We start from the raw sequence: 19,298 nt of genomic DNA on the forward strand, positions 1-19,298 counted from the left end.
CACTTTCACCGGAAACGGCCACTTCATTGCGCTGAAAACACCGGGGTACTAGCCACAACTCGAAGAACCTGTTTCAAATATAATCTCCTCCGACGAAAATAAAGATTTGTTTAGGCTGAGACATCACCCTAAGCATCGTAACCCCAGAGGCATCTTGTGCCTATGTTGAGGATGATTCTAAAACCTCGTTTTCTTTTTAGATTTGACGGTTTCAAGTAGACATTGCACCGATGGAAACCCGACTTTGTCCAATCTATTAGGATTAGGCTTCCAAACACAATGAAATAGAAAGTAAATGGGAATAAAAGAAATAGAGACACAAGGTTTATCTTAGTTTATTCTTAAACTAGAGCTACATCCAGCAGATGATTCCACCATAATGAACGTTTCCCACATGTCTATTGACCCTCAATTATAAGAGAAAGATGTTATATATAGGCCACTCAGTAGCCATTCATTGCTTCAAGTTCAAATTATCAATAAAATAAAAACCCAACCTACAAAACTTCCATGCCTTCCTGTCAATGGGGAATATGAATTACACTCCAACACAATCTTGATGGCATGCCGAGAGGGTATATTTCCATTTTGTTGAGCGATCAACTGTCCCGATTAGTTCTTGAAGCAAATCAAGTATAATTCATTGTGTTCAAACAACTAAGGGTGCATTTGACTCATGGAAAACAAATATATTTTTTTAAAAATGATCATTTGTATCACTTGAAATGATTAACCGATAAATAACAATATTATTATCAATAACAATTTATGCCAACAAAATTTTAGACAATGAAAATATTTTTCATTTGTTCATTTTTTTTTAGTGATCCAAGCGATTAGTTTTCGAAAAAAAAAATTCTAAATCATTCATTTACTAGGAGAACATCTTCTTTTATTTCCTGGTGTTTGGATAGCTTAGGAAAATGAGTCAACGGCAAATGTTTTCAAAATATGACCAGAAACTCTGCAGTTGAGTCCGGCACTTGTTCCCAAGCTGACAACGGGGCCGGGACCATCAAGGCCTAGCCTGAGACAAAGGTGCCTATGCCTGCGACGCCGGGCCTGGTAATATGGAGGCTGCACTATGGTCCATGGTCCGGGGCTGGGCACAGAAGTTTACGTGGTCCGGTCTGAGTGTCTATATGTACTTTACGAGGATACCCAATCGCCAAGAAATCCACTATGAATTTGGAGAATACAAAGACATTGATGCACTCTCGATGACGCAATGATGGACTCTAGATCTGAGGCAAATGCAATTTCTCATGCTTGGATAAAAAAACATAAGAGCCACACCAGCTTATATAACTCTCAGATTCAAGATTTGGTTAGAACAAAGAGAGTGCCCGCGATTGCTCTGCCTCGAATGGATCTTCTAGGAAGTGAAAGCCACAATGTCAGGGTCTTGCTCCAAAAGAACCTTCTCCTCTGGGCTTAGCATGATCCACGCATCGATTCCACCCTCAGATTTGCTATCGATGAGAAAAACCATACGGACAGGAATGCACGTGTTGCTCACCAAGTCCGGCTTCCCCACCCAAAATCGATGTCATAGAACGGGAAACCACACCAGCTTGAAAAGGCCACCACGTTCTCCCGATCACTGTGAGCAGCCCATTCTTTGGATTCTCTTATAGAGTCCTTCACCATGTTCATGCACGACTCTCCGTCCGCTGTCGCCGCGTACCTTGTCTTGGCACTCACAAATGTGTCGTGGATCACCTTCGCAAACGCCTCGAGATTCAGGCCATTCTGATCCATGGTGTGTCGGCCGACGACCATGGTGTAGAAGTTACCAAACGCATTTGTTGGTATGGGTAGATTGACTCTCCCTCGCAGGTTCATCGAGTGACAAACCACGAAGGGTCTTAGGCGGCCGTGTTTCTCTCGATCCATGGTTACAAACACCTTACATAATAGTGCGCACACGACCTCCACTCTCGATATCCGCTCAATTTTAGCCGCAGCTAGTTTTAGTCTCGATAGGGCCGCACCGCTGAATATGAACCGATTCATCGTGAATTTTACTCCACCACGGAGTGGAGGCCAGCGAGTGACTACCGACCCCTTCACTGGGAATAGAGAGGAAAGGTTGAAATACGGCGAGGCTAGCTCATTGATTCCACTCCGGCACACTGTAGCCCATGAATTCATGAATGTTGCCATGGTGGACATGTCGCCTAACTTGTGGCAAGAGCGCAGGCTGATCACGAGTCCCCTGCAGTCGAATACGTTCACTTGAATCACGACTAGGGGATTGCCGGCAAGTCCCAGTGGGAACTTGGACAAACAGCTGAGCAGGTCCACGTCGAAGCCTCCCTGGAGGAGATGATCAAGCTGGCAATTCACTCTGGCGTGCACAAATTCTACTCCTTGGTCGTTACAGTCGATAAAGAGCCCTTCCTCGATGTACCGACCAGCTAGAGGGTAGAAGTTCACTAGGGTTTCTGAAAGCGACTCCTCCAAAAGGCGAAGCCTTTGGAAAGTATCGTCTTCACGGTTTTCGCCATCGGCCCGGTAGTAGAAAAGGAAACCTGCATAACCCGGATGCTGAAGCTCATCTATGCAGGAAAGGTTTAGCTTGCAATGATGATTCGGCGTCGGAGCCGATGGCTTGATCAGTTTCCTGCTTTGCACTTCCACCTTCATGCTTGATTCTCTTCCAATCACTCCAGTACTCCCCAACAAATTGGAATTTCCTTTCCTGGTGCACTCAAACCTGGTCGGTAGAGATTGGTTATATAGAAACTTGTCAAACAATGATCCATTTATAAGGTAACTCCTGGATGAATGTTACAAAAGTCGCGTCTACGAAAGGTAGTACCAGGTGATCATAAAAAAGAGGCCCATCGTGAGCTCTGGTAGAGATTTTCTTGTACCATGTCCTTCAATTGAAGGCAATTATGATAGAAAAAACCAGAAAGAAGTGTCCTATGTACAAGCCCTTGAAATACAAAATCAAATTAAATTTCTAGTAGGAGAGATTTTAATCTTTCTTCATTATCTATAAGATTAACGGTACTATTTACGTGTCCTTACCAAAAAAAAATTTCCTTACCAAAAAAAAAAAGATACTATTTACGTGATTCTAGACCATGTTGATGTACTTTGGATTCGCAGATGTTTCATTTTCCTACCTAAACGGGATACAACTTGTGTAGATTAATGATTATAAGTTAGCAATCGCGAAGACTCGAAGATTATGCTCGTCTGTCTGCATGAAAATACCTTTGACGTCCGAGCAATTCCAATCTAGGAATTGGAGTGATCCATGCAACTTTTATCAACTGTGTCCAAATTGTTCTTGATAAGGGCCACATATACAGGCTTGGACTTAACCGAATTATGAGCTCATAGAGTGTACCATGGGCTTATAGACAGTGGGCCTATGGATAGTCAGGTCTTTACACCCATCTTTCTTAAATACCAAATGTAAATAAATAACTAAATCTAAAGATGGCCTTCATAGAATCATAGGCGAGCCTAATTTAGATCTGTTGTGGAAATTCCGAGAACTATTGAGTGTAGATAGAAAATCACGAAAGTCCAAGACGTGTAAGCACAATTTTCAAGGATAAATACCGCCTTTCAGAGAGTGCAGAGATTAGAATGCAACTATGCTCCAGGATTCGACATACCTTCCAATTAGTATGCACTACAATATTGGTTATAGCAGTAACAACATAAGATGTGAAACCAGGAGAGACAAAGGAGGAGGAAGAAGAAGAGGAGGAGAGGGTTCCGTTTAAATCTTGTGCGTAGAATGAAGAAGAGCGGGTAATTATTTATAGAAATAAGGTGATAAGAAGTTGGAAATATCAGGGAATGGCTAGGAGAAAGCAATGTGAAAACGGCTAGCAATAAGAAACGGTTAGCGGATTAAATATCATTGTAGCTACCAGAATTAATGTGAAAATGACAAGCAAAATTAAAAAGAAAAGAAAAGAAAAGAAACGAAACGGTAGCAAATTAAATATCACAGCTACTAGTTTGACTAATGGAAAAACACCAAAATCAAAGATATATTTGTGGGCATAAGGACACCTCAAGTGTCAATATTTGTGTACGGTGCTTACTTTGGTGCCGAAATATTTTTTGGGATCACTTCGGTGCCAAATCAGATAAAAAGCTATCACTTTAGTGCCAACAATGAAAAATTCTGATAATCTCATCAGAGTTGGCACTCAAATAATCTTTTCTCAAAAAAATTGGTACTTTTTTTTGGTCGAAAAAAATTAGCACTCAAATGATCCAAAATAAGATCACTTTAGTGCCAAATCGGAGAAAAAACTATCACTTTAGTGCCAACGGTAAGAAATTCCGGCAATCTCACGGGAGTTGACACTTAAATAATCATTCTTCAAAAAAATTGGCACATAAGTGATTAAAAAAATGTTAACACCAAAGTGAGTGTCGTACATAAATATTGACACTATTCACATGCGATAAGTCAAACCCCAATCCCATCATGGTTAAATTGAAGGTAAAATAATAGATCCAATGGTGCTCGGCCTCTGCCGCCACCCAAAACATTAAGCTAATAGCCGTGATCACACTATAATAAGCATTTATATCATCCGCCTCTTAAGATAAAACTAACTCCAATGGTAAGATACTTAACAAATTGGTAAGCATTAGGTTTTTTTTTTTTTTTTGCACACTTGGTAAACATTAGTTTGAGAGTTGATCTTTTCCAAAAGAACCATAACACTTAAAAGAAACCAAACAGATGCGACATATACTAGAGACAGATAAGATAATTTGAAGGTGCAATTCACACAACTTGATTCTAATCAATTTATTATCAATTCATTACAAGACTTGCCTTGAACTTGCAAAATATTGAACTAAATATAGAAACAAGACCGGTCATGATGCATGCATGTAGGACATTCATGAATTTGATTTAATTACTAACAGAGACTTGAGTCCATTTTCATTTCCCCGGTCTACATTATTGCAAGGTACAACTACTTCGAAAATAAAATATTCAGGCAACATCTCTATCTACAACTTGGAAGTGAATGCTGGAATTCCTGGATCTTGTTTAAGAAGAATCATCACATCTTTGTTGATGGTTATCTATGCATTGATTCCTCCGCTATCTTTGTCGTCGATAAGAATGATCGATCTGTAATTCATTGACGTGTTGCTAACGAGGATCGGCCTTCCCCAACCGCAGTCATTCTCATATAGCCCGAACCGGCACAAGCTACTGAAAGGAATCAGATAATCTTGGCCTGTGGACAGCATTTTGACAAACTCGGTCATAGAATTGCCCACCTTCGTGGGTAACTCCTCCCTGTCTACTACTGTTGAATATTTCATTTTGGCATCAGCTATCATGTCACGCATTACATTCACCATTTCGTTGAACTCCAATTTGCTTTTTCTTATATTTAAGATGTCCATATAGGCATTTTCCTGAAATCCCTTTGGGCATCACCAAACCTATTGTGGAGGCGTATTGGCCATCAGCCATTTATGTGCTTCAATAATCAACTTCATTGCTTCATTTTGGCGATGCACTCATTTCTCAAATTGAAAGTATACTCAAGTATTTTCAACATGTCAAGATTCTGCATAATTTTAGGGAGAGAATGACGCAGCGTTCAGCGAAGATTGCAAGCAAATCCTTGCTAAGAGGAGAGAAATCTCGAAAATTCTGTGAATATTATTGATGATCTGCTTCAAAAAATGTGATAAACACCTTTTATGGGGTGTTATCCTAACCCTAGTCCAATTAGGAATCGAAATATCGAAAAACGGAAAATTACAAAAGTGCCACTGAAATAAAATTAAGCCCGAAAAATACTAAAAAAAAAAGGAAAACCCATCTAGACATTCCCGAACCGCCAAAATTCATTGTTAGTCACGGCCAAAGGTGGTGAGTATTGATCAGGACGCTGTTTCGCTTTAGCCTACCAAATTTGAGCTCAATCCGACGTCGTCCACCCAATCCGTCGGTTCTAGCCACAGCACCGTTTCGCCCTCCGATTGGATTTCTGTTGATCCAATCGATCCAGGAACGCACTACTAATGACATCCGCATAAGAGAAATGCAAGTGCAAATTGGCTAGCAAATTGGGTTATCCAACCCAACAATGTGGTTGATAATTATGTATTAGATAGGCCACCAATGGGTTTGCTTCCCCGGGCTGTTAGGGGATCAAATTAGTTAATGTTTTGTTAAGAGATAAACGACCTAATTTTCAGGCTCTACTCATGTTCTTACAAACAAAAGTTACTCGTATAATTTTGACTAACGGCTTGCCTATTCAAGATGGACTTTCACATCTTAAAAGTAAAACGTTACCTATTCAAGATGGACTTTCTCATCTTAAAAGTAAAACACTAAATCCAGCTATGCTCCACCTCCACCACCATCAAAGCTCACCCTTTTTGAGATGACAAATGGGTATGTGATTGTCGTTAATTGACTGTAAGATTAACAACGATCACAAACAAATAATCAAAATTTAGTGTGATGTAGATTATACCCACAGAATACGTTAAGAGAATGAATTTCCAGCTGCTTTAGCATGCAATTACATTAGCCTCTTTTTAAACTAACGATAACTGCAAAAGTAGTACTTAAATAATGAGTAAACATCAGTTAAGAGTTGACCGTATACCCAATTATTCTCAAAAGAACCAAACATACGGGACAAATACTAGAGAGCCGAGCCCACCATTTTTATTTTCCCACTCTATGATATTGTAGCATACAAAGACTTTCCAATTGATATATTCAGCCAACATCTCCGTCTCCAACTAGGAAGTGAATGCCAGAAATTCCGGATCTTGTTTAAGAAGAATCATCTCATCTTTATCGATGGTTATCCATGCATCGATTCCTCCGCTCTCTTCGCCGTCAATAAGAAAAATGAATCTGAAATTCGTTGGTGTGCTGGTGACGAGAACCGGCCTTCCCCACCCGAAGTCATTCTCATATAGCCCGAACCAGCACCAGCTAGAAATACCAATCAGACAATCTTCGGTTGTGGACAAAGTTCTGGAGAATTCAGTTAGAGAATTTCTCACGATTGAGCAGAGCTCCTCACCGTCACCTACTGTTGCATATTTTGTTTTGGCGTCCGATATCAAGTGGCGGATCACATTCACCATCCCTTTGAACTCCAACTTGCTTTTGCCGGCTGTGGGTTGACCGGATCGTGCAAACATAAAGGCAAAGAGATTGCCACAAGTATTCGAGGGTATTGCTAGATTGATTTTCTGGCGCAAGTTAACAGTCATGCAAACCACGAAAGCCCTTTGTTCGCCATTTATATTTCGATCAACATCGACGAGAGCCCTACTTATTAGTGCTGAAACAACCTCCACCCTTGAAAGATGGAAATCAATGGCCATCGAGTCCTTTGCATTGTCTCTAGCTAGGGCTTTCAGCTTTGATATAGCATTGCCACTGAACCTGAACCTACTGCTGACGAAATCTTCCTTGCCAATAAGTGGTGGAGGCCTAAATGGAACACCCGACTCTTTCACCGGGAATAGAGATGACAACTCGAAATTTGGACAGACTATTGCATCTATGTTACCTCGGCAAGTGGTAGCCCATGAATTAATGAACATGGCCATGGTGTACATGTCACCAATCTTGTGTGCAAAGCGCACGCCTATTGCTAATCCACCGCACTCGAAGGTATTCACTTGAATCACAACTAACGGATTGCCTACTACCTTAGTCGGGAATCTCGACAAACAATTTAGCGAATCCATGTCGGGGTCTCCATGGAGACCCTGATCAATCTGGCCATCCACTTTGGCATGGACGAACTCAACTCCAAGGTCATTACAATGGACAAAGCAATCGTCGATCTCCTTATATCTACCTGCCATAGGATAAAAGATTGTTAGGGTTTTGGAAAGCGACTCCTCCATTTGGTGGAGCCTTTGAGCAATATCAACTCCTGGTTTCTCAGCATAATCTCTATAGTAGAAGATAACACCCACATAAACGAGCGGCTGAAGCTCATCCATTGATGATAGCTTCCATTTTTGCCGGTTGTTTGGTGTCGGCACTGACGGCTTGACCAACTTCTTCCATTGTACTTCCACCTTCATGCTTGGATTGCTTCTCAAGGACGGTGAAGATGGTTGGGTGCAGGATCTGGTGCAGTACAAGTCGAGTCATGTGAGGAACGATTGTTATTTTATACCCGTATGAGGAACGATCGTATATTTAATGCCTTGTACACCTCTCACCTACCGTATTGAATGGAGAGCGGGTAGAAGAGAAGGAGGTTCTCATACGGAGTCGCTGTAAGCCCAATCAAATATGACTGTTCTAGAAGGGGTGGGCCACCCACCTTTGAATGATGTTGGTCCTACGGACCATGAACAGATTCACCTATGGCCTCTGGGCATATCCAAACCGCAACATATTAAAAACATAAGGATGGATACATTTTAAATTTACTAGAAAAACACTTTTGATAGCTCTAAGGTCAAGATTGGTCCTTTTAGGGTAAGATACTTTGTTGTTATGACCAATGCGGAAACAATAATAAAATTAAAACTGAGAAGAAAAAATGAATAAAAGTTTTACGTAGAAACCCTCACGGGAAACACCATGGGGAGAGGAGAAGCAAAATCCACAATAGAAATTCAAAGATTACAAAAGGTGGCTCAAAAAATTAAAGACTCTTTCTGTCTCTGTTTCGTGACTTAATAACTTGAGAAAAATAATATTTATACTACTTCCAAACTCTAACGTCGGCCGAAGCCCATAAAGAATTCAAGACATGTCGACAAATCTCCACCTTGGCTTGAATTCATCAAATAGACATTCTCCTCTCACCAGAATAGAAACTCATTTGCAAAAATCATTACCCATATCAGCTAGATTGTTTTCTATACCAATCTTCAAGACCTTAATATAGCCATCAGCAAAAATGCCTCGAATATAATGATACCGCACATCAATGTGCTTTGTCCTATAGATACATTTGATCTTTGGTAAGATGCATAGATTCTAACTATCACAATAGACAATAGTCACACCATAATCCACATTGAGCTCTCCAAATAAGCCTCTTAACCGTATGGCCTCTTTAACTTCCTCGGGAATAGCCATATGCTCTGTCGCTGTAATAGTATGCTATAAAGCAGCTTTCCAACTAATTGCACAACCTCCAATAGTAAATATGTATCCAGTCAAAGATCTTCTCTTATCAAGGTCAACAGCATAATCGGAATCAACATATCTTGTAAGAGTTTCACGAGTTTTTCCAAACTCTAAACCATAATTTGAAGTACCCTTTAAATTTCTCAAAATCTTTTTCACAGCTTGCCAATAAACTTTGCCTAGACATAATAAGTATCTACTTACCACACTAACAACATGTGAAATATCAAGTTGAGCGCAATGGTTTGCATACATAAGGCTACCAACTATAATGAGTATGGAACATGCAACATATATTTTACCTCCTCATATGTTTGTGGGCATAAACTAGCTGATAATCTAAAGTAAGCAACAAGAGGAATACTAACTAGTTTAGCATCTTTCGTGCCAAAACAATCTGACACCTTATCAATGTAGTATTTCTAGGAAAGACATAGTTTCCCCCTTTTCGATCTAGCCGAATTTCCATGCGTACGATTTTTTTCGCTGCACCTAAATCTTTGTCACGACCTAATTTTTCAAAGCTAATGGATTAGCAGGCTAATTATCTAACTAACCTAATTTGGACTCTAAGTTACGATTTCATATAGACTTTGGAGAGCCTGAGCTAGGTTAATTAAACAATTAGCTTAGTAATGCATTAGTCCAAAAATTAGGTCGGTGACACGCACCCTCACGCGAGTATTATACGGTGGAACCCACTTAACTCATTGTCTTTATTTGTAAGATTAGAAGGCCTTTGCACTCATAGATTAACCCATGCACACTCATTTTTCTTATGTGGGACAAGAAAATGTACCTCTTTTGTTTTTACAAATAAACAATCAACAAGGGGTAGCGGCTATGTGTAGAACTGCGGCGATAGGCAACGATGCGATGTTACCGTGGGAGGATGTGACGTGTATCGAACATACGAGAAGAGGTGCTGGGACAAGAATAAGGAAATAGGGGAAAAAACTAAAAATGAAAGAAAGAAAAATTACCAATGCAAATTTAACTTGCCGATGTGCCATCCTCTTCAAGAGGGAGGAAATTCAGACATAAATTTATCGTCTTAAATTGAAAATTCAAGTCCACGTGGTTAAAGATAAATTTTGGGGGTGAAATGTCTTGAATGAAGATGAGGGAGGGAGGACAAAGGCTAATTGAATTAAGTGTTCACAAGAATATAAACTTGCGAGGTGTTATCCCATGAATCTACTTCACTTTTGAGTTTGTGACTAGATTATGTTTGTTTACCACTTATATTATGGAGACACCGCTGAAGAGACCATATGCAAATAGAGGATCTTAATCTACAGAAATTAGGGTTTGATGTAGAGGTGGTCGGTTCCGTGGAACCGCCGATTCCGATTCAGGAACCGGCGGTTCCGGTTCCTAAAAAAGGTGGAATTGCCGGTTCCGAGGCCCAAATTGCTCTTTTCTCCCAAGCCTCCTCCTTTTTTTTTCCTTTTAAAAAAAAAACGGGTTGGAACCATGGGGCCGGTCAACGGGCTGGTTCCGGGCCCATGGTTCCATTTGGCCATGTCTAGTTTGATGTTTTGAGAAAAACGAGTACTTATTCCCTTTTAAAAAAAAAATAATTGAGGAGCAGCCCTCTTAATAAAAGAGGCACTCTATTTGCTGACTGTGTTGTTCTTTACTTAACATTGTATAACGTATACCTAATTTTTTTTTTTTTGCCCATGTACGTATGCCTAACTTACACTAAAGTATGACCAAAAAAAAAAAAAAACTTACACTAAAGCAATTTTCACATTAAGTTGAGATTCTAATCTATTACACACCATTTCCTCCAGGAAAGTGTCAAGAAAGTCATAAATCTATTGTATTAGTGCCAATTTAGTTATAAATCTTTTTTTGGTGCCAATTTAATCTTAAACATTTTGCATTAGCACCAATTTTCAGTCCTAAACCTTTTACATTTGTGCCAATTAAGTCCTAAATCTTTTGCACTTATGTCAATTGAGTCAATCCGGCCAATTTTGTCCGGAAATTGCTAACATGGACGTCGATTTTCATACGTGGCACACCGGCGCCGACGTGAATATTTTATAATATTTTTAATAATATTTTTAAAAATATTTCTAAAAAAACCAAACAATGCTTAAAAAAGTCAAAATAATTTTAAAAATGTCCATGTTGATTTTGTCTTGCCACATAGGACAATCGATGTACACATCAATAATTTCAAATTGAAATTGGTCGTGTGTGACACAATTGGCAAAATTGAAAAGATTTATGATTGAATTTGTGCTAGTTAAGTTCTAAATCTTTTGCATTTATGTCAATGAATCAATTCAGCCAATTTTGACAGGAAAAATCGCTAACGTGGACGTCGATTGTCTTACATGGCACAATAAGCCCTAACGTGGACATTTTTAATATTTTTATTATATTTTTAAAAATGTTTCTAAAAAAACAAAAAATGCTTGAAAATATTATTAAAAATGTACATGTCAACACCAGTTGTGCCATATAAGCAATCGTTGTCCACATCGGTGATTTCAAGCTAAAATTGACTGGATTGACTCAATTGGCATAAATGTAAAAGATTTAGAATTGAATTGGTATTAATGTAAAAGGTTTAAGACTAAATTAACGCAAAAAAAAGTTTTAAAAACTGAATTGACATCAACACAATAGGTTTAAGACTTTCATGACACTTCTCCCCTTTTTCTCCACCCCCAGCCATCAATCTGCCCAAGTAGTTTCCTCTTTTTAGTGCAATAGAATGTTCTTACAAGGAGGGAGACAGGGCCGGCCAAGGCAGGGAGATCTTTGCTTTCTTCCCCTTTTGGCCTTCAATGTTAAAAATAAGCACATCGGAGTTGATGAGAGACGGTGGGAGGAGAGTGGAGGCCGGAGTATTGAGGGCCTTGATGGGCCGGTTTTGATCGGGCCAAGCACTCTTTTAGGCTTCTATTTTGTCCTAGTTGAATCAAGACTGGAGTATAGAGGTCAACAAAGTTGCGGATTGGGTCGTTAAGGCTTAAAGAAAAAGAAAGTTTACCTAGCAATTGGACACTTTATCATCTCCTGCTTTGCATCTGATCTTTCATCACGTACCGTTTTGGCTCGGTTTTCACGTTACCACGTCTCGAGAACTACCCCTTCATGAGATCACCGAAAACCATGAACATGTCCGACTTCTTGGCATGTTAGACATATCGCTTTCGTCGTGGAAAAAAAAAAAAAAAGATATATCGCTTTCTCCCTCGTGACATTCTATTTTGCTCATAGTTTTCCACTTAGCCACATGTCTCCTCATTAATCCAAATTATGTCTTCCATTCAACCAGATGCCTCGACCTACTTTCTTTAGGCTCACTCTTCAACCTACAAAATCGATGAGGCCACATTAAAGTGTACACACAATTTGATATATATGTCAACTTTCATTATAGAAGTACATGTGGTATGAATGATTACGATTGCTCTGATAATGTAGGCGGAGCAAATTTGACATCTCAAGATGTTTGATACAGTGCCGGGTAAACAACAAACTCACCAAATTCTAGTAAATTGCAAATATAACAGGTGCATGGAGTGGACGTTTACTTTAATTTTGGTGCATTTCTTTGTGTAAATTTTTTTTTTCATATGTAAAAATTTCTTATCAAGATTGTGAGACGAGTATTCTGCCGAAGGAAAAAAAAAAAGACCCAAAGAGGGCATTGTGGGAGTGTGGAACCAACTTGACACCCTGGTGGCATTCATGTGACAAAATCCAAACCCAGTCTTACCATGGCGAAATTAATGTTTCAAGGATAAATTTGTCTTTTTGAATTACACGCATAGGATTGGTTGGCTTCCAATGGAAAGTTGCTAGCCTAACAGTTTAACAGTATTGTCGGTTATTTTCGACCACACGATCTCTTAATCAATGAGTATTTTATAAAAAAAACACGTGGTGATAATGTGTGGGCCTACGGTTGACATTGTACAACCCCCGACAATCTTGTCGGAGAAGCATTTTCCCTTCCAATACCACTAGAGTCTTCTATTCAAGTTTCCCATTTAGGCATTTTGCAATCTCTGCGTTTAGTGGTCAAGATAAAAATTTATCCTATCTTGTGTTTATCTCATGGGGGAGATGGGTTAAAGGTGCATAGGATTTCTCATGTTCATGGTATAAAAGCTATTTTTTTCTCAAATAAAAAACTTATTAAATAATAAGATTAAAATAATTATTATATATAAATTATATTTGAATTCTAAAATTAAAAAGAAACTACAAAATAAAAATATTTTTTTGTTTATTCCTATATGCATTTACAAATTTTAGTTTCTTTCTTCTTTATAAGATATATTTTGTGCACCTATGTATATAACAAACTTCATATCTATATCATTACTGATTTTATTATTTAGTAATTTTTTCGTAAAATATAATGGAACAGAATAAAATAATGAAAAAAGGGATATAAAAAATAAAATAATAAGTAAATAAAAATGAAGTAGAAGAACCTAGATTTTGAATAAACAAATTCAAAATTGAAAATGATCTTTCTAATTCTCAAAGATTGTGGAGCAATGAAGTTTCTAAAAAAAGCGCATAAATCTCCATCTCCTTCTCCTACGTATCTTTAGTTCATGTGAAGTTTCACCAATCATTTGTGATTTTTTAGTTCACGTCAAAACTCTACGAAAATGGCGAGAGAGTTGAAACCTCTTCTCTTTCATAGGTTTCCGGTTCACGTTAAAAGTCTATGAAAGCAAAAAGAGAGTCAAAACTCATTCTCCTTTGTAGCAAAAATATGATCATATTTTCTATCTTACTAGAGTTGACAGTGAATTATGAAATATTCGTTTGTGCAATTTCATGTTCATTTATATCGATAAGTGTAAATAACACACAATTAATATGATATGATATGAATATATCCGGCTTTATAACTATGATTCACCAAACAGTGGACGGGATATGGAAAAATTCTTGAATTTCATATCATATCCAATCCTATACTGGCTAGAAATCTAGACGACCAAATGCAGCCGAGTATTACCAAGCTTATGGTCGAGGCGAACTCACAATCAGCTATCGAAAACCAACTTCATGCGACGTGTGAATTTCTCAAATTGAAAGTATGCTAAAGTATTTTCAACATGTCAAGATTCTCCATAATTTTAGGGGGAGGAAATGAATGTGCTGATTGCCTAACAAGTTGGGTTATGCAACCCAACAATGCAAGTGAGAATTATGTATTAGATAGGTTACCCATTTAATTACCTATTCAAGGTGCATGGACTTTTTCGTCCTAAAAGTAGAATATTAGATCCAGCTATGCTCCGCTCAGCCAGACAGCCACTGTCAAAGCTCACCCTTTTTGAGGTATAGGTTATACTCACCAGAAACGTTAAGATAATGAATTTCCAGCTGCCATACCATGCAATACTTTGCAAGTGATATAATCAGCCAACATCTCTATCCCCAACTAGGAAGTGAACGCCAGAATTTCCGGATCTTGTTTAAGAAGAATCATCTCATCTTCATTGACGGTTATCCACGCATCGATTCCTCCGCTTTCTTCGTCGTCAATAAGAACAATCGATCCTAAATTCACTGGTGTGTTGGAGACGAGAACCGGCCTTCCCCACCCGAAGTCATTCTCATACAGCCTGAACAGGCACCAGCTAGTAAAATTAATCAGACACTCTTCGCCTGTGCACCAAGTTTTGGCTAATTCGGTTAGAGAAGTGCCCACCATTGAGCAGAGCTCCTCACCGTCACCTACCATTGCATATTTTGTTTTGGCGTCCGCTATCATGTGGCGGATTAAATTCACCATCCCATTAAACTCCAACTTGCTTTCGCCGACTATGGGTGGATCGGATCGTGCAAACATCAAGGCAAAGAGATTGCCACAAGAATTAGCGGGTATTGCTAGATTGATTTTCCTGCGCAAATTAACCGTCATATAAACTACGAAAACCCTTTGTTCGCCGCGTCTATGTTGATCAACATCGACGAGAGCTCTACTTATAAGTGCCGAAACAACCTCCACCCTTGAAAGCTGGAAATCATTGGCCATCGAGTCCTTTGCATATTGTCTAGCTTGGGCTTTCAGCTTTGATATAGAATTACTGCTGAACCTGAACCTACTCATGACGAATTCTTCCTTGCCAATACGTGTAGGAGGCCTAGATGAAATCACCAACTCTTTCACCGGGAATAGAGATTACAACTCGAAATTTGGACTAACTATTGCTTCATCGTCCACTGATTGCCATTCATTAGCTCGCCGGCCACCAATCGCTGCTCCGTCGGTGCGCCGGTCGCTGGTCCGCCATCTACCTATCACTAGTCCATCGGTTGCTGGTTCCCAACCCACCAATCACCAGTCCACTAGTCACCGACCTGCCAGTCAGTTAGTCGCCGGTCCACTAGTCATCCATCACCCATCTGCCAGCCACCGCTCCGTCTATCGGATCGTCGGTCACCGATCCACCATCCGTCGGTTCGCTGGCCCTGCTAACCACTGTTTGCCGCTCTGCTTTCCAGCGACCACTAGCTGCCACTCCACCTATTCGCCGATCCGATCGTTGACATCTAAATTTTTAGTCGGTTTTCCTTTAGTTTTATTTTCCAAAATTCACTGAAAATTCACAAAAAAATTAAAAATTAAAAAATCAACATTGGAAGCCTTGGCCAAGCATAAGGAACCAATTTGGAACAAAAAATAATTTTTCATATTTTTCACATTTTTTTTAATATTTTCGGAAAATAGGAAAATACTTCAAAATTCATGAAAAAATACTTTTCGAGGTCACAAAAATACACAAAAATGTCCGATATTTTTATTTTAATTCCCTTTCAATATTGACCTCAAGAAAAATCAAAAATTAAGTTCAATTTTAGGTGTTCCTTTATAACGCATAAGGTTGAATTTTCATAAAAAATACAAATTGAGTCATTTTATTTGCAATTTTTGCACATTTTAAGTCTAGACATTCAATTGCAGTCCCTTTGAGCTTCAATTTGATTAATTGCACCCTCAATTGCACGAATTGTGCGAATTAGACAAAAATCCCCAAATTATTTGCAATTTAGTCCCTCAATTTGCCAATTTTTGAAATTACTTTTAATTGAGGGACTAACATGGTAAAATTGGACTGGCACCCTATGTTTTCACACATTCTGAATCAATTGGCATAGGTTTCATAGTCCAATTTGGTCAAATTAACAGTCAATTGAACTTTTCCCCAATTTGGGAATTTTGAAAAATTTGGGGTTTTCATGCAAATTGATAAGAACGTTTGGGCAAAATTGCATTTCTAGATAATATCTAGGCCCCTAAGTCCAATTTTGAGGTTTAATTGCAAAATTCCCGTTAAATTTGGATTAATTTTGAAAATTGCACGTCCGAACCGGTTCGGACCGGTCTCGATCACGGTCGGACCGGTCGAACCGGTCCGTAACAGGCATCTTCTTCCCCAACTCAACCGCGCCATTTGCAGATTTGACAATGAATTTCAGTGACCAAATTGAGAGCCAATTTAACCCTAATTGATTCAATTGATAGAGGGCTTTTGTTACGCGGGTGATTACGCGTCGATTGGCACCGGCGGCGAGGCCAATGGCCGCCGGAGCACGGCGGAGCGGCCGATCAAAGGTTCGGAGGCCAAAAAGTCAACATTTCTCAAACCGTGACAAATTCATGCTCGTTTGAGCTCGATTAAGGGTCTAACGGACGTTGACGGAATCACAACCGATTCCGTCACCGTCCGGCGACCAAAGCACGTGAGATTAGCACGTGAAGTGCTCGGCCAAGCTTCACCCGCGCGCGCATTTTTAAAAAATTTGGGTATAAATAGTTGAGAGGATTCTAGAAATGGAGGAGGCTCATTTTTGGCTCGCACAACAACGTAATAGAGAGAGAAAGAGAGAGATTAAGAGAGAGAGAAGCTCCGGCGACGCGATAGTCGGAGTTGCGGACCGAATCTGTGAGGTCTTGGCCCAATCGATCTCGAGCCAATCGTAGCCGGCGATCAAGTTCGGAAGTCCACCGGAGCCGAGGAGAAGCGATCGCAACCGCCAAATCGCCTCGGCGTCTTCAAAACAGTGAGTCACCTCTTCGATCATCTCTCGGTGCGATCATGGCATATCACTTCCTCCCGCACGATTTCTTAAATTGATGTGTGCCTTTTGATCTTGGAACTCTTCTGACCATCGTCGCATCATTTCCTTGCATCGATTTTGTACAAATACCTCGAATCGAGTCCGCAAACCTCAACCTCCATTGCCGATCATCGTCGAAGCTCGTCTAGGTAATCCTAGACCAAACCAGGTCAATCCGACCTGCGGGTAAGGTTTCTGAACCTCGTTAGAATGTATTTTGTGAACGAATTGAACTGTCATGCTCTATATTACGTGATTGAGTTCTGCAACTTTGGTTCCGTGCAAGCTAGAATAGTGTTGATTCAGTGGATGAAACCGCCTGATTTTCATATATGTTAACTCGGATGTCGAGTCGAGTCGATCGGCGGTGGTTTCGTGCCGATCCGGCGAGATCTGATCGTTGGATCTCGCCGGAGGTTTCCTGGCCGTCCGTTCGGCGTTGTCGCAACGAAGAAGATGAAGGCGATGTGGCACGGCCCGCGAGTCAAACGTCTAGGTGTCATGTCCCCATTGGTCCGGCTTGGATCCGAGTCGCCTCGGCCGTTGGCGCGAGCGAGCCGACTCGGATCTCATCCGACGGCCCAGATTTTTAGCCGAGTTTGTTTCCGGGCCGTTGGATTTTTATTTTATATTTTCGGATATTAGGATATTAGAAAGAAAATAAAAAAAATCAAATACTGTGTCGTTTTAGTTAGTAGCACGCGACGTCGTTTAGGGTATATAGGGCAGAAGCGGCGTCGTTTTAGGCTTTAGAATGGACGAACGGTTCAGATTGGTTCTTAGTTTTAATCGCAGCCGTCCGTCCCCTTAATTCATACGGTGCCGTTTAGGTATAGGTGAGGTGAACGGTTCAGATCAAATCCAGAATAGATCGTGGCCGTCCATAGCTTTAAAGAACACGATGTCGTTTTGAGTAGATAGACGGTAACGTCGTCGTTTTGCTTAAGCGTAGGCCGACGGCTGAGATTGATTCCACAGTTGATCTTAGCCGTCCATTCTTTTTCTTTTATTCGAATATTAGGAATTTAATTTTAGAAAATCAAAAAATGAGTAGATAATTAGATACGGTGCCGTTTTAGGTGTCGCGGGGTGAGTTCGAGGCGGTCGGACCGGGTTGACTGACCGTTGACCGGTTTGACCCGGTCCGGTTTATTAATAAAAAATAATAAAAAATAAAAAATAAATTTCCAAAAATCCAAAAAATTGTAAAAATACTTAGAAAATTCATAAAAATTCCCCGATTTTCATAAAAAATTTCTAAAAAATTTCTAGATCGATTCGAGACTCATAAAGTCTGGATTGAAAATTTTTGAGACTTCGAGGGTCGATTAATTTCGATCCGGAAAATTTCCAATATTTTTGAAAAATAAATAAAAATTCCAAAAAAATAGAAAAAAATTAGAAAAATTCAAGAAAATCACAAAAAATGAGAAATGACCACATTCAACTGGCCAAATCGAAATTTTGTGATTTTCGGGTCCCAAACCCCAAAAATGACCATTCTACCCTTCCGGGCCATTCGCCCCAAATTTTTACCCAAATCACCCCGACACCCAAATTTGATTTTTGTATGGGCCGATAGGGCCATTTTAGACATATCGAACCTTGATTGATTGATTTGATCGATTGTAATGATTTTGATTGCGCATTAAATTTCTTGATTGTGATTGATTAGGATAGAAAATTCTCATCTCGCATGAAAACTTAGAACCGTTAGGGCCTACCTCACCCGATATTACATTTGTATGAATTCTTAGGTTAGAAAAACAATCAACATCGGTAACCGAAAGGGCGTCAAATATGAAATTTGGCGTTACCAAGTCCCCGGACCCAAAATCTCTGGTTTTCGCAGAATCGAACGGTTTCTCCCGACCGCTCGGTAAGGTTTTCCGATCGTACCTTCCAATAAATCGATCGGTGGCGACTCCAAAATTACATGTACACATCGCACATGCCACCCGACCACACAAGGTCAATTTCGATATTTGAAAAATTTTACCCGACATCGCGATTCGAGTAATGGGTCTTG

At 39.7% G+C, this 19,298-nt stretch overlaps 3 protein-coding genes across 3 annotated transcripts; all 3 read right to left on the minus strand.

The window, feature by feature from the left end:
* Positions 1-1,515: 1,515 nt before the first annotated feature.
* Positions 1,516-2,649, minus strand: LOC125315296 (acetyl-CoA-benzylalcohol acetyltransferase-like). The gene has a single exon (XM_048279747.1). It carries the CDS (start codon positions 2,647-2,649, stop codon positions 1,516-1,518), a length of 1,134 nt encoding a protein of 377 aa, XP_048135704.1.
* A 4,125-nt stretch (positions 2,650-6,774) lies between these two features.
* Positions 6,775-8,085, minus strand: LOC125315297 (acetyl-CoA-benzylalcohol acetyltransferase-like). Its single transcript, XM_048279748.1, has one exon. The coding sequence runs from the start codon at positions 8,083-8,085 to the stop codon at positions 6,775-6,777; it is 1,311 nt and encodes a 436-aa protein (XP_048135705.1).
* A 6,500-nt stretch (positions 8,086-14,585) lies between these two features.
* Positions 14,586-15,257, minus strand: LOC125315298 (acetyl-CoA-benzylalcohol acetyltransferase-like). The gene has a single exon (XM_048279749.1). The coding sequence runs from the start codon at positions 15,255-15,257 to the stop codon at positions 14,586-14,588; it is 672 nt and encodes a 223-aa protein (XP_048135706.1).
* Positions 15,258-19,298: the final 4,041 nt, after the last annotated feature.

This window comes from Rhodamnia argentea, chromosome 5 (assembly GCF_020921035.1).
Source record: "Rhodamnia argentea isolate NSW1041297 chromosome 5, ASM2092103v1, whole genome shotgun sequence".
NCBI lineage: Eukaryota > Viridiplantae > Streptophyta > Magnoliopsida > Myrtales > Myrtaceae > Rhodamnia > Rhodamnia argentea.

Coding starts and splice junctions, on each gene's coding strand:
- LOC125315296 (XM_048279747.1), bottom strand. CDS start 2,649: ATGAAGGTGGAAGTGCAAAGCAGGAAACTGATCAAGCCATCGGCTCCG.
- LOC125315297 (XM_048279748.1), bottom strand. CDS start 8,085: ATGAAGGTGGAAGTACAATGGAAGAAGTTGGTCAAGCCGTCAGTGCCG.
- LOC125315298 (XM_048279749.1), bottom strand. CDS start 15,257: ATGAGTAGGTTCAGGTTCAGCAGTAATTCTATATCAAAGCTGAAAGCC.